At 44.3% G+C, this 14234-nt stretch overlaps 3 protein-coding genes across 5 annotated transcripts; 2 read left to right on the forward strand and 1 right to left on the reverse strand.

Annotated features, from left to right (window-relative positions):
• The first annotated feature begins 375 nt into the window (after positions 1-375).
• On the forward strand, positions 376-1332 carry LOC109767589 (basic endochitinase A-like). The gene has a single exon (XM_020326335.1). It carries the CDS (start codon positions 376-378, stop codon positions 1330-1332), a length of 957 nt encoding a protein of 318 aa, XP_020181924.1.
• A 6856-nt stretch (positions 1333-8188) lies between these two features.
• Positions 8189-9154, forward strand: LOC109767578 (26 kDa endochitinase 1-like). 2 transcript variants are annotated; one of them, XM_020326326.1, is made up of 2 exons: positions 8189-8250; positions 8419-9154. In XM_020326326.1, exons 1-2 carry the CDS (start codon positions 8189-8191, stop codon positions 9152-9154), a joined length of 798 nt encoding a protein of 265 aa, XP_020181915.1. The 2 variants fall into 2 exon arrangements, with proteins under 2 accessions (XP_020181915.1, XP_020181914.1); XM_020326325.1 differs by having other exon boundaries at positions 8189-9154.
• Positions 9155-12888: 3734 nt separating this feature from the next.
• LOC109767585 (26 kDa endochitinase 1-like) lies at positions 12889-13842 on the reverse strand. 2 transcript variants are annotated; one of them, XM_040396990.1, is made up of 2 exons: positions 13781-13842; positions 12889-13621 (listed from the first exon to the last, which is right to left on the reverse strand). In XM_040396990.1, exons 1-2 carry the CDS (start codon positions 13840-13842, stop codon positions 12889-12891), a joined length of 795 nt encoding a protein of 264 aa, XP_040252924.1. The 2 variants fall into 2 exon arrangements, with proteins under 2 accessions (XP_040252924.1, XP_020181920.2); XM_020326331.2 differs by having other exon boundaries at positions 12889-13815.
• Between the last annotated feature and the right edge of the window lie 392 nt (positions 13843-14234).

Genomic DNA, 14234 nt, shown 5'->3' on the forward strand with positions numbered 1-14234 from the left:
TGCTAATTAAATGGGAGATAATCACTTTGAATAAATTGTTTCTTGGCTATAGATAGTAACGAGGTAACTGTATTCCATGGACGCCGTACATTTTTCTTGGCTATAGATAGTAACGAGGTAACTGTATTCCATGGACGCCGTCCATGAATGCCTGCCCATGCGTCATCTATGTATTTTTCTATCATCCATGCATACAAAGTTACAAACACACGCTCTCAATCAGCTCACCCCTAGGCCGTATCGGAGCCGCCGGGTTTGATTGCTGCCTAGTTCTTGCAGCACAAGCGTGACACATATATAAAAATCTGACACTCCCCACCGCTTCTGGCATGTACACACACTTGCACCAGCCAGTGGCCAACCGAGCTGTGTACGATGAGAACGCTCGCGGTTGTGTCCGTGCTAGCCACGGCGGCCATGGCCATCGCCTGCGCGCACGCCGCACAGTGCGGTTCACAGGCCGGCCGGGCGACCTGCCCGAACTGCCTCTGCTGCAGCCGCTTCGGCTGGTGCGGCTCTACCCTAGAGTACTGTGGCGACGGCTGCCAGAGCCAGTGCTCTGGCTGCGGCACGCCCGACCCCTCTGGTGGTGGCGTTTCCTCCATCATCTCCCGCTCACTCTTTGACCGGATGCTGCTGCACCGCAACAACGGGGCGTGCCAAGCTAAGGGATTCTACACCTACGACGCCTTCCTAGCGGCCGCGGCCGCCTTTCCAGGGTTCGGCACCACAAGCAGCACCGCCACCCGAAAGCGTGAGGTGGCCGCCTTCCTAGCACAGACCTCCCATGAGACCACCGGCGGGTGGGCTACAGCCCCAAACGGGCCCTACGCGTGGGGCTATTGCTTCAAACAGGAGCGCGCTAAGTCCAACTACTGCACCCCAAGCGTGATATGGCCATGTGCCCCTGGAAGACGCTACTATGGCCGAGGGCCCATCCAGCTCTCTCACAACTATAACTATGGGCCGGCGGGCCGCGGCATCGGGGCTGACCTGCTAGGCAACCCGGGCTTGGTGGCCACAGACTCGACCGTGTCATTCAAGACGGCAATTTGGTTCTGGATGACAGCGCAGCCACCCAAGCCCTCGAGCCACGCGGTCATAACGGGCCACTGGAATCCTTCAGCAGCGGACCGGGTTGCGGGGCGAGTGCCTGGCTTCGATGTGATCACCAACATCGTCAACGGCGGGAAGGAGTGCGGGCATGGGTATGATAAGCGTGTTTCTGACCGGATCGGGTTTTACAAGCGCTACTGCCACATCCTTGGCGTCACCCACGGTGACAGCCTTGACTGCTACAACCAGGAGCATTTTCCTATAAATTTTTCTTGAGATATTTATTTATTACTCCCTTCATCCTAAAATAAGTATTAGCTATTTTTTCTTGAGATATTATTTATTACTTCCCCCATCCTAAAATAAGTATAGCTGATTTAGTACAACTATACTAAATCAGCTACATTTATTTTAGGACGGAGGGGGTATAAAAGATTTAGAAATATAATCCTAAAACAAGATATTTCAACGGCCAGGCGCGATACACACACCATTGTGGGTTACTCGTTGTGCGCCATGGGTCTATAGTTTCCAATGCAAATGATTAGGCCCGGCTTCCTCTTCCGTGCATGATGTCATCAAGCCCACTGTTTTACGAGCGACGCCGTAGCGCTCCTCCACGCCAGGCGTCACACTGAGCATGCTAAGAGCATGCCATCGCATGCAGCCATACCGCACATTGCGACTTTGGCCTTAGACTCGCCCAACTTCGTTTTTAGGTAGCGCCGGTCTACTCGCACAGCTTGGCGAGCTTGTTAACCCTTCTTTTTGACCCCATCGGTACTCTTGCGGCATGACTGGTTACTCATTCTTTTTTTTTTACTTCTTACACGTGTGGCCCAATGGAGGGCTGAAACACGGCATGGACTAAGTTCTGCAGTTTGTTTTGTAGCCTGCCACATATCGCTGTTGAAATTCATGTCTGCTGCTTGGTTACCTTCAACCGTGGCATGAGGGTGAGCAGATGGAAACCATAAGTGTTTGGCTGTGTGCAATGGGATGTTCTCCTTACCCCTTCAAATTCGGCGAGCTTACCACCTCCATTTTACACAACAACCTTAAAGAGTATACAATTTTTTTTTACTAGGACACGTAGACAGTTAGAGAAATTCGACTAAAATTCAGACATACAATTATGTGGAAAAAATATAGATTATGAATGTGTGGGTAACACTTTGCTAGCTACCGCTAATTAAATGGAAGATAATCACTTTGCATAAATTGTTTCTTGGCTATAGATAGTAACGAGGTAACTGTATTCCATGTTTTAATAATGATCAGTTGCAGCCCAACTAATTTAGTAATCTTGGGCCAAAACTATGTAAAGTCATTACTTGAACCCTGAACGAAATTACAATTTCAGGGCCTTTTTTGGGCAAATTTTATCATAATAAACAAAGTATCTACAAATTTTGAAACAATTATGTAAAGTTAGAATAATATACTGGTAATTCTAGGAATATTTGAGATAATCCGCTCATGCCCATTTTTCCTACAACAGTAAAGTTTTCGGCCAGTAGAATTTGCATATGATCTCGGATGGAGATGACCCCAAAAATAAATTTATCCGCTTCGACGAGAACAACTTTCATGCTGAACGTTTTTTGATTCAAGGTAGTATTGAGGGTATTTTGGTCAGTTTGTATCTTTTGAAGCAGAGAAAACTCTGAATATTTGCCCGGATGTGCAGGTTCCAAGCCGGATGATTGCTGGGATGTCCGGGTTCCAACCCAAAACATTTGGCCACAACTTTCTACCTACTATCGTCTTCCTGGATAATACTCTGGACGTCCGGGCCAAGGCCGGACGTCAGGTCATATGCTACTGCAGCGCATAGTTTTGACCGTGTCTTCTGCATACATCCTTGGATGAAGACAATCCAAACGTCAAAATCTTCTGTTTTGACGATACAAAGATTATTCATGTTAAAATCTTTTCATTTGAGGTCATTTTAATTGCGTTTATGCCATGCCATAATCTTGTGTCAACAAGTGGTTCGCTAATATTGTCACAACTTCTCCATAGGAGCTTCGTTTTGGACCACCTTTATATCTATTTTGGTCTTCTCAGAAAGGGCCATCCAATGGTGACTTCCAGTCATAAGTTCAACTAGCACATATGCCCATGTGTTGCAACGGGAGAGAAAGAGATAATTGACGTGTCCACTGAAATATCAGTCAATACGGCCCAACGGCATCCAGATTGTGCCCGTCCATGGCAGAGAGGCGCACGCTGAGGCCTAGCAGACATTCATATCAGTAGTACATTAAGAAGCATGCTACACATACAATATTTTTGGTATGGTTTTTGTATGACTATTCTGATCTTCAAGAGCCTAATTTAAAAAAAACAATCATACCAAGGCATTATTTGTAGTTGAAGCAATGTTTGGAATTCACACCAAGTCGTGAGAAAAATCTCAATAAAAGGATTCTATTAAATGAGTTTTAGGCCATCTCTGCATACACTTGAAGATTAATAACAAAATTGTCTACATATGAGCGAAACGACCATAATTCATTGCATGCAACTTGATGCTCACATAGCGCTTCTCACCTTTCTGTTTGTGTTATTTCTGTTGCACATAACGGTCACACACTGCGCAACAACACATATAAGCGTACCCCTCCTACATCCCTTGGTATTAGTTTCTTTTCATTATTGCATTGCATGCATGCCATGCCCTTAGTATTAATACCAATTCCTTTGCATTATTCTCTCCTTCATATTTTTGTTGAATCTTCCGTTCCTTTTTTATCCCCACTGGTCACACATTTTATTCTCTCCTTCCTTTGTTACTCCTATATGCCCATTGAAACCGATCATTCATACTCGGTCCGATTCTTATAGGCCCTCCTAAAATACTTCATATATGTAGAGGTTATATTCTGTGTGAGCATTTTCCAAAATACACCATAGCATTAATTAGTTTAATTAAGGTTATGCCCTAAACAGAATTTTAAAGTGGTTAACAGGAACAAATAATAGTACAGTTGGAAACTACGCACTTTTCTGATCAAATTACATATACAAATCTATACCTATACTAATTACAGACTCTCAAGAAATTACCATGTTAATCAGAAATTAGGAGCCGTTAATCTGGTGGGACCGAATTATTACGGTGTAGATTGATCCTTATAATCTTGAGGAAAAAAAACTTCTGATAGGGCCCATAATCCTTTCACGATTGTTGAAGAAAAAACCACGCACTCTTTTTTTTCTCATGATGAAGTCCAGGAAACTACAACCATCTCAATTCTATCTATTCATCTCTTCTACTCCCAGTTTAAAGGAAAGATAACAACATCCTCAAGACAATCTGGCTGCAGGAAATTCTACAACCGTAGCTCTCTCTCTCTCTCCTCCCGTAGAAAACAAATCCATCTACTTCCCCTCAAATAAATCAAGCAAGTTGTCTCATGGATGATGGATCACGTGTGTTCAAGGAGTTCATTGCATCAAAATTAATTTCTCTGCAGTGGTTGCTCTCTCTCCTCCCAAATAATAAAGCAAATCCATCTACTCCCCCTCAAACTAAAGCAAGAAATTTGGGGCATGAACCCCATATGTTGAAGGAGTTCACTGCATGAATATTATTTAACTCATCTTGATCAGGTTCGTTCTCTCACACAATTATTTCATGATTTGTTTTCTTTCCTGTTTACCCGTGAATCGACCCGATCTTTTCACTTGAATTCGGATTCAATTCGATTACTTCTACCAGGAGATTTGAACCGCTGATCAGTTTTTTTCTGTAACTCATGCCATAGCTATGGGTATTTGTTTTGTAGATGTGTCATACAATTGATCAAAGAAGGTGTAAGAGCGTGCTACGAGTTAAAAATCAGCATGGCCTGCAACCACAAGGAGGCCACCGTGCATGTTCCTCTCAAGCAGCAGCAGCTTGACTATGTCATCTGTGACATAATGAGGACGAGATGGACCCCTATCTGTACGTACGCCTTACTCCTCTCAGCACAATAGAATAAACTTTTGCATCACAGCCTTTCCTCTGGCGAGTTCCAATCGTGCCTCTTCAGTCTTAGCCGCCGCCGTTCTCCTCTTTCCTCAGCAGCGCCATCAGGGTCTACATCAAAGTGTTTACCCTACGGACTGTCCACATCACATATCTGGATCCATCCATCCATCAATGCCGTAAGATTTACTTTAGCCTTCTTTCTATATGCCATGGATTCATCATTGCTGCGCCGAATTATACATGTGTCAGCCCCAATGCAGACAGTTAGGTGCAGCCGCCTAGCTGACTTGAGCATATATTGTTGCCCTTGGCGATTACTCACAGCCGAGGATCAAGCTAGGCCTACTATTACTTGACGGCTGCACATCTTGCATAGGTACGTGCAAGACTAGATACAAGGATTAGTTGATAGCTGGTGCTTTAGTCAGCTCCAACACGCACATGCACATGAATACAAGCCGGCTGTGCAATCTAGAAGATCGATTAATTCCGCTGTAAAGAAGGAGCATCAGCAGGGAATGCGTAGGGCAACCAAGCGACTGTTTGCTATGTTGATTCTATAAATTCTCCCGCAATTTCTCTCCTTTTGGTTATTTTGTTTGTCCTAAATACCACATTAGATTTACTGTTATGTTCTATTCAATCAACAGAGATTTGGATAATAAATTTGCAACAATGTTAAAGTAAGATATTAATTCTTTATGGGAACTCTCTTTAGGTTATAAAGTATTTTATTTCAGCAGTTTAGCACTGACTTCGTCTAAATAAATAAACCATTTCAAACAAGTATTTTACTTTCCTATTTTTTTACATAAGTGCATCGCTGACGATAGCATGAATTGGTTTTCTTTTCTCATGCTGCATTGAGAAATTTGTAGTTTCAAACCACTCTAAGAATGTTCAGATGGCTCAACAACCCTGTGCCTTCTTGCCAACTAGCATCTACTGACTATTACTCTACTTGGTTTTCTTCGTCTGACCTTTTACTCGCTTTTTCATCACTTATGCAGATGAACTAGACGAGTCTGCGCCAATAACTTAAGATGCAAGAATACAACAAATTGGGACTGATTTACTAATAAGCATGTGATTAAAATGTTTTCAAGTTATTCCTTGATTTTGATAAAATATGTGAAATGTTTTCTGAAGTCTTATGATGATCAAATAGCTGCTTATAAATTATGTTTGTTTTGCATCTTGGAGATTGATGCCATGCAAACCATTTTATGGTTCTATACCATTTATATGATAAAAACATTGTTGTATTTTCCTACCTAATCATGTTAAGTAAAACAAAAGGGAACTAAGTTAAGTCTCTTGCATGAAATTGGAGAGTGCAAGAGTTCACATAAAAGTGAGATTATGGAACTATGGATGAGAATGCATTTTACTCTGACATTTTTAGCATCATATGTAAGTATGTGATGTGGTATACGCCCAAAGTTGGATAATTGTTTTTAATTCCATCTATGTCTTTTGTACTTCACCGAGTTAACCAATCTCAGACATTTTGCTATATGGTAAGCTAATGTTTAATTATTTCATTACTAATATTATATAGGTGAATTTCTGAAAATCAAATATTTTAATATGTAGAATTTTTTGCGAGGAAATACGTAGATATTTGTGTATTATTAATACTCCCTCCATTCCCTTATACAAGGCCACAAACTCATATTACAGATACCAAGATAAAATTTAATGACTCATTTGCAAGTCAATTTTTCTTTTCGTTCACCGGGATCATTAATACACCACAAGCATGCAACGAATGAATGGGAAGGAAGTGGTTGTGTGTCATTATGACTACATGCATGTAAGTATTAAAAAGTTGCTAGTACGAGGAAACATCATTAAATTTTGCCTCGATTACTGTTGGTGGCCTTGTATTGATGCAAAATGTATTTTTGATAGTGGCCTTGTATAAGGGAATGGAGGGAGTACCTTCACGTGTTCTGAAAATGTCTAGCCCGTGTGGATGCACGGGTGGACGACTAGTTATTTTAATCTGAGTCACGGTTGCAAAGTTATAGCATGATCATGTTTGACATAGTCTCTACAAATAATAAATCCAATGATCTAAACAGGTTGGAAATAGAGCGAACTGGGCCTACTGTAGCTGAACACGGAATACTAACCACCGCCTAGGCGCGCGAGGCAGTGGATACGAAAGTTGGGCGGAATCCCAGCATAAAAAGGGCACTTAATGTTGGACCGTTGTTTACTTAAAGAAAAGAACATGGGCTATTTGATAAAGTGTATGACAGACGTCGGACGGGTAGAAGCACTCCATACTTTACTAGTAGATAGGTATAGATATAGATTCATCGTGCTATAGTTTCAAACTTCTCTTTACAATTGTTGCCACTTTTAAGAGTCAACAATCGGTTGTGGAGCGAAACCAAAGGCGGCTGTCTAGGAGCCAGAGGTGACAACACAGCGATTTGGGCAGCGGCAGCGGCAGCGGGAAGGTGCACGAATCCTTAGATGTCCTTCCCCCTAGCGCCAAAATTCCTACGTTCCCTCTGCCAATGTGTGGTGATTTTCGTAAAGCTGTCTAAAAATTATGCCGATGGCGAGTGGAATAGCGAATATGCTAAACCTACTTTTAGTGGAACAAACTTTATGCGGGCTGTTATTATGGAGTTCAGGCCAATATAGCAACTCTTCTAGACTTGCTCTAATGCGGGTGAACAGCACAAGTTCGTGCGCAGCTAGCCAACTGATTGATCCTCGGCTCTCTCAACAGAAAAAGGATGATGAATTTTAAAAGGAAACAGGAGGATTGTATTCCATGGAAGTCCGTCCTTGAATGCCCTGCGTCATCTATAGACTATATATCAACGTAAATTCCACATGCATGCATACAAGCAAACGCTCTCGATCAAGTCACCAAACATGGCTAGCTGTTTGTTGCCGTACTCGGAACTAAGCCGCCAAGAAGGAAGGCAGTGAGGAGGAGACAAATCTGCTACCTAGTTGTTGCAGCGCAAAACATATATAAAGACATGCACTCCCCACCACTTCTGGCGCGCGCACACACACAACTACTTACAGGTCTAACTGTAACTCTATAGTTGCACCAGCCAGCGGCCAACTGTGCTTTGCCTCAAAAATAAACTGAGTTGTGCTGAGTTGCCACGTCATACGATGAGAGCGCTCGAGGTGGTGGTCGTGCTAGCCATGGCGGCCATGGCCATCGGCACCGTGCACGCTGCACAGTGCGGCTCCCAGGCTGGCGGGGCGACCTGCCCCAACTGCCTCTGCTGCAGCCGCTATGGCTGGTGCGGCTCCACCTCGGAATACTGCGGTGACGGCTGCCAGAGCCAGTGCTCTGGCTGCGGCGGCGGTGCCACGCCCGTCACACCCAATCCCATTGGCGGTGGCGTGTCCTCCATTATCTCCCGCTCCCTCTTCAACCAAATGCTACTCCACCGTAATGACCCAGGATGCCATGCCAGGGGCTTCTATACCTATGACGCCTTCGTCACAGCCGCCGCCGCCTTTCCTGGCTTCGGCACCACAGGCGACACCGCCACCCGAAAGCGCGAGGTGGCCGCCTTCCTAGCGCAAACCTCTCATGAGACCACTGGCGAGTGGGCCACAGCCCCGAACGGGCCCTATGCATGGGGCTACTGCTTCAAGCAGGAGCAGAACCCCACCTCGAACTACTGCACCCCAAGCACGCAGTGGCCATGTGCGCCCGGAAAGAGCTATTATGGCCGTGGGCCCATCCAACTATCTCACAACTACAACTACGGGCAAGCAGGCCGGGCCATCGGGGCCGACCTATTGGGCAACCCAAACTTGGTGGCCACAAACCCGACCGTGTCATTCAAAACTGCCATCTGGTTTTGGATGATGGCGCAACTGCCCAAGCCCTCGAGCCATGCAGTGATCACGGGACAATGGAAACCTTCGGCGACAGACCGGGCCGCGGGGCGGGTGCCTGGGTTTGGCGTGATCACCAACATTGTCAACGGCGGGATTGAGTGCGGCCACGGGTATGATAATCGTGTTGCTGACCGAATTGGGTTCTACAAACGCTACTGCAACATCTTCGGTATCGGCTATGGTGGCAACCTCGACTGCTACAAGCAGAGCCCCTTCGCTTAATAATCATCTATATATGTACTTGTGTAATTTTTTTACTTTTCATCTCCGCACATGTAATTTATACTCCCTCCGTCCCAAAATTCTTGTCTTGGATTTGTCTACATACGGATGTATCAAGTCACGTTTTAGTATTAGATTCATCCGTATCTACACAAATCTAAGACAAGAATTTTGGGACGGAGGGAGTACCTAATAATAATAACGGATGGTGCATTTCTTCGAATTTTGTGGTCCGCTCAACATATATAATTATTTTCACTAAGGTGCCACTAAAATTCTGTAAGTTTTTGTGCTTCATTCATTTTTGTGCCTACCAAATAAAAAATATTTTGTCCGGAGAGTTGAACGAGCGACCTCCATCGCGCGTAGCCCATACGTTGCCACAAGAAAGGACTACATGATGTTTTCATGTATAGAAGGTTACATTATTCCTAGGTAAGCCAGCAACATCCCCTTCTCAAGCATACTCCCTCCGTTCCTAAATATTGTATAAGTCTTTCTAGAGATTTCAATTGAAACTACATACATATTAAAATGAGCTCTAAAATATGTCTATATACATTTGTATGTATTTTTTTGAAATCTCTAAAAGACTTATATTTAGGAACGGAGGAAGTATGAGCCAAGCCCAATAAAACGTGGAAAGAAGCCCACCATGTTTGTCACCTCATACTGATTCTGTAATTTTTAGATAGCAGACTGTCTTCCACCTCCGCAGAGCCCCACCTATGTGCCAACCTCCCAGTGGGGCACGCCCTACTCATCGAAGTTGAGCATGTAGCCGTCGGAATCGAATGTGTGCAGATTGTTGGCAGTGGCCATGGCGTGGTGGCAACCTGTCTGTTGTGGCGATTCCTTGGTCGTGGTGTGCAGCGCCGCTGTCTCTGTGTCGTATGTGAGGGTCAGGTCGTCGTCCTTGGTCGTGACGTCGATGTTGCTGCCCAGGGCATGGAAGCCTCGGCTTGAGCCGATCGTGCGGGAGCCGAATCGGAGGACTGGATCCGGGAGGCGCCGCAGCTCCACGTCAACGTCGTCACCGTTGCCGGCCGCTGGGTCATATGCACGTGATGTACTACCCAGCACAAGGGACACCCAGCACAAGGGACTGCCGGTGTGCGGATGCAGGCTGCCGGAGACGGGAGAAAAGCGGTGGCAAAGATCGAGCGAGCCACATTGTGTTGTGTGCAAGCGTACCTAGGGTTTTGGGAGAGGTTCATTTGGGTTATCTTGTTTTATTTTATTTTATTTTTGAGATTTTATCCTGTTTTATTAATGATCAGTCTTTTACCACTATGAATGACAAGTTGCCTATAATATGTGTTAGCCCAACTAATTTAGAATCTTGGGCCAAAACTATGTAAAGTCATGATATGGATCCTGAAATTAAAATTTCAGGACCTTTTTCAGCCAAATTCTATACAAAAAAATAAAGTATCCTGAAAATTTGGAAACAATTATGTAAAATTGAGAATAATATACTCATAATTCTAGGAAAATTTGAGATATTTTCCAAACAGATTTAAAAATAACCCGAATTACAATTGCATACTCCCTTTTCTGTGAAATGTTGTCCAAAAAGGGAAGTGTCAAGAACATTTTGAAATAGTTTTCTAGACTCAAGACTAATATAATGATCATTAAAGTTTCAGATGCTTTCCCCAAAAATACTTTCAGATGTTAGCATCCCAATCAGCTGCCCTATTTTAGTACATGTGCTGACGTCGCAGCTAATTGGGATGCTAACATGACGGTCAGTGGGTCAAATCTGACATATGCTAGCCAAAACCAGGGTCAGGGGAGAGGGGAGTCAAATCTTTGCCAAGTTTCAAAGTTGAGAGTTGATTCTTAGCCAGTTTTGAGTTAAGGGTTAATTTTAGACAAACCAAATAGTTCAAGGTTGTGAAGTAGACTTCTCTCTATAGAAAATTGTTCATTAAAATTTAGAACATGATCCAGGTTCCAAAACCCCTCGACAATACTATTGTCGGTTATCTCCTCACATAGATCAAGCCTCTGGATTATAGTCTAAAATTCGAACAAACTACAAACTAGATCTGACTTAATAATAGCTATAATGTTGATTAAAGTTATTTGAAACTTTTGCCATAAACTATATTACTAAGCTCTTCTCAACATGACTACATACACGGCCAGTACTCAACATATTAAGAAAGTAAGCGACTTACACATCCCGGTGATCTTACTAATTAAGAGTGGACATATTAGCCCAAAGCCTATGTTACTTCTCAACAAGACAGCCCAACAAGGTAGCAGATACATGGCTGGAACCTAGACTAAAGTTCATTCAAAATGACCAACTTGACAAGCTCGACTAGCTCAGCCTAAAAAACAAGACTAGCTCGATTAGTTAAAGCTATTGATTATGAATGTGTGAGTAACACTTATTGGTAAACAAGATGTTGCAATGTGATTCAGATTGGGGTGTTCACTTTGGCAACAACATATATACAAAAAGATTACTTGGGATCGAAACATTTATAAAAATCAACTAGCACAAATGCATGTGCTTACAACGGGGGAAAATAATCATACTGCCCTGGCAGAGTGGGACTGGCTTTATTGTTTAAAATTTGTTATAAATTTGTTTTTGTTGGTGACAGGAAATAAGGTGTTATAGGCACCCTTTAAGTGAAGAATTAAAGGTATCTCTCTTATGTGACCATGTACTGCACCAGAAGTTCACATGTCTTTACAAAAAAAATTAGAGTACTAGTGCTTGATGAGCCCAAACGACCCGAATGTTGAATGTATTGACGAATCAAAGAAAAAATCGAAACGCTATCCAGTGTTAAAACAGTATCTCAGTGCTGGTCAACAAACGTGGTTTATTTATTTATTTATTTACACGATCCACCTCCAGGGCTCCAACTAAAGGCAAGAAACGTGATTTATTTATTTCTACAATGAACCTGTATGCAAGTTTAGAATGTGAATCTGAGGAACTGGAAGAAAAGTTCAGCGAGGAGGCAACAAAGTTACTGCAATAAATGGTGACAACTGGATTTAAAGCAACTTGCACATTGCTTAGGTCGCATAAGATCCTATTGCCCCTGTCGGCCACCAAATACATACAGAAAAATAGCATAAAGGGGCTTTCGTGGCGGCTGATTTTTAATCTACGCTCGCATCGTTGCTTGTGTTTTTACCTCGTTATTCTTCAAAGTTTATCAAGATAAATTTTTTGAGATAACTGCTCCAGCCACATTTAATCCTTCTTTTAATTTAAATTACTTTTTTTACATGTGCCCAATCTTTTCTTCATCCAATTTATTGATTCACATCTTTGTTTATTGATTCTCGAGGAGCCTCCTTGTTTTTGGAGGCAACTCACGGAAGCATTTAAATTGACGAGAATTTGTGTAAGAGGCGAGATGAAATTATCTCACTCAATCATATTTTTTGGCCCAAAAAAGGCGGTGGGGGACGGACGGACCGAGCCCAAACGAAAGCTAGTTCTTATGACTAGGCAGCCAGGCTTTTTTGGGGCAAGCTTGAAGGACAAGCGAGCAGCTCAATTTTCTAGCAACGTGTAGGTGCGACGACGGACGCACGAAAAATAAGGACACCTCGGATAAAAAATATAATATAGATAAATGGATCAAAAAGTCGGAGAAATGCACCTCTCTTTATTAGTAGCTATAGATTTCTGGAATTTTTATAACAAAAAATAACTTTTGTAGAAAAGTACACAAGTACATATATGGAGCTGACTATTAAGCAAAGGGCCTCTGTTTGTAGCAGTCCAGGTTGTCACCGTAGCTGATACCAAAGATTTTGCAGTAGCGTTTGTAAAATCCGATTCGGTCCTGAACACGTTCATCATACCCGTGAAAGCACTCGATCCCGCCATTGATGATGTTGGTGATCACGCCGAACCCAGGCACTCGCCCTGCAGCACGGTCCGTCGCCGACGGGTTCCATTGTCCTGTGATCACTGCATGGCTCGAAGGCTTGGGCGGTTGCTCCGTCATCCAGAACCACATTGCCGTCTCAAACGACACGGTTGGGTTCACGACCACCAAGTTCGGGTTGCCCAACAGGTCGGCCCCAATGGCCCGGCCTGCCTGCCCGTAGTTGTAGTTGTGAGTTAGCTGGATGGGCCCGCGGCCATAGTAGAGCCTTCCAGGGGCGCATGGCCACTGCTCGCTTGGGGTGCAGTAGCTGGAGGTGGTGCGATCGTGCTTGTAGCAGTAGCCCCATGTGTAGGGCCCATTCGGGGCTGTGGGCCACCCGCCAGTGGTCTCATGGGAGGTCTGCGCTAGGAAGGCAGCTATCTCGCGCTTCCGGATGGCGATGCTACCAGTGGTGCCAAAGCCAGGGAAGGCAGTGGCGGCAGCGATGAAGGCATCATAGGTGTAGAAGCCCTTGGCCTGGCATGCTGGGTCATTACGGTGGAGGAGAATTTGGTTAAAAAGGGAGGGCGAGACGATGGAGGACACACCACCGAAGGGGTAGGGCGTGACAGGCGTGCTACCGCAGCCAGAGCAATGGCTCTGGCAACCATCGCCGCAGTATTCCGGTGTGGAGCCACACCAGCCAAACTGGCTGCAGCAGAGGCAGTTTGGGCAGGTCGCCCCGCCAGCCTGCGAGCCGCACTGTGCAGCGCGTGCACATGCGATAGCCATGGCCGCCGTGGCTAGCATGGCTACCACCGCGAGCGCTCTCATCGTATGACGTGGCAACTGTAGTGTTGCACTTGCAGTTGTAATGGTGTTTCTGTGACAGAAACCATGGGGAGTGCATGTATTTATATACCTTTCTCGCTGAAAGAACTAGGTAGCAGATTTGTTTCCTCCTCACTGAAATAAAAAAACATTTTTTTGCGGGAGGCTTTGATCAAACTTGGCGGCTTAGATCCGAGTACAGCAGGAAACAGCTAGCCATGTTTGGTGACTTGATCGAGAGCGTTTGCTTGTCTGCATGCATGTGGAATTTACGTTGATACATATAGATGACGCAGGGCATTCATCATTTATCATCATTTTTCTCTTGGCAGAACCGAGGATCAGTCAGTTGGCTAGCTGTGCAAGAATCTGCGCTGTCCACCCGCGTTAGAGCA

This window comes from Aegilops tauschii, chromosome 7 (assembly GCF_002575655.3).
Source record: "Aegilops tauschii subsp. strangulata cultivar AL8/78 chromosome 7, Aet v6.0, whole genome shotgun sequence".
Taxonomy (NCBI): domain Eukaryota; kingdom Viridiplantae; phylum Streptophyta; class Magnoliopsida; order Poales; family Poaceae; genus Aegilops; species Aegilops tauschii.

Bases quoted from the DNA above. Each gene is read 5' to 3' on its own strand.
- LOC109767589 (XM_020326335.1), top strand. From the start codon at position 376: ATGAGAACGCTCGCGGTTGTGTCCGTGCTAGCCACGGCGGCCATGGCC.
- LOC109767578 (XM_020326325.1), top strand. From the start codon at position 8,189: ATGAGAGCGCTCGAGGTGGTGGTCGTGCTAGCCATGGCGGCCATGGCC.
- LOC109767585 (XM_020326331.2), bottom strand. From the start codon at position 13,800: ATGGCTATCGCATGTGCACGCGCTGCACAGTGCGGCTCGCAGGCTGGC.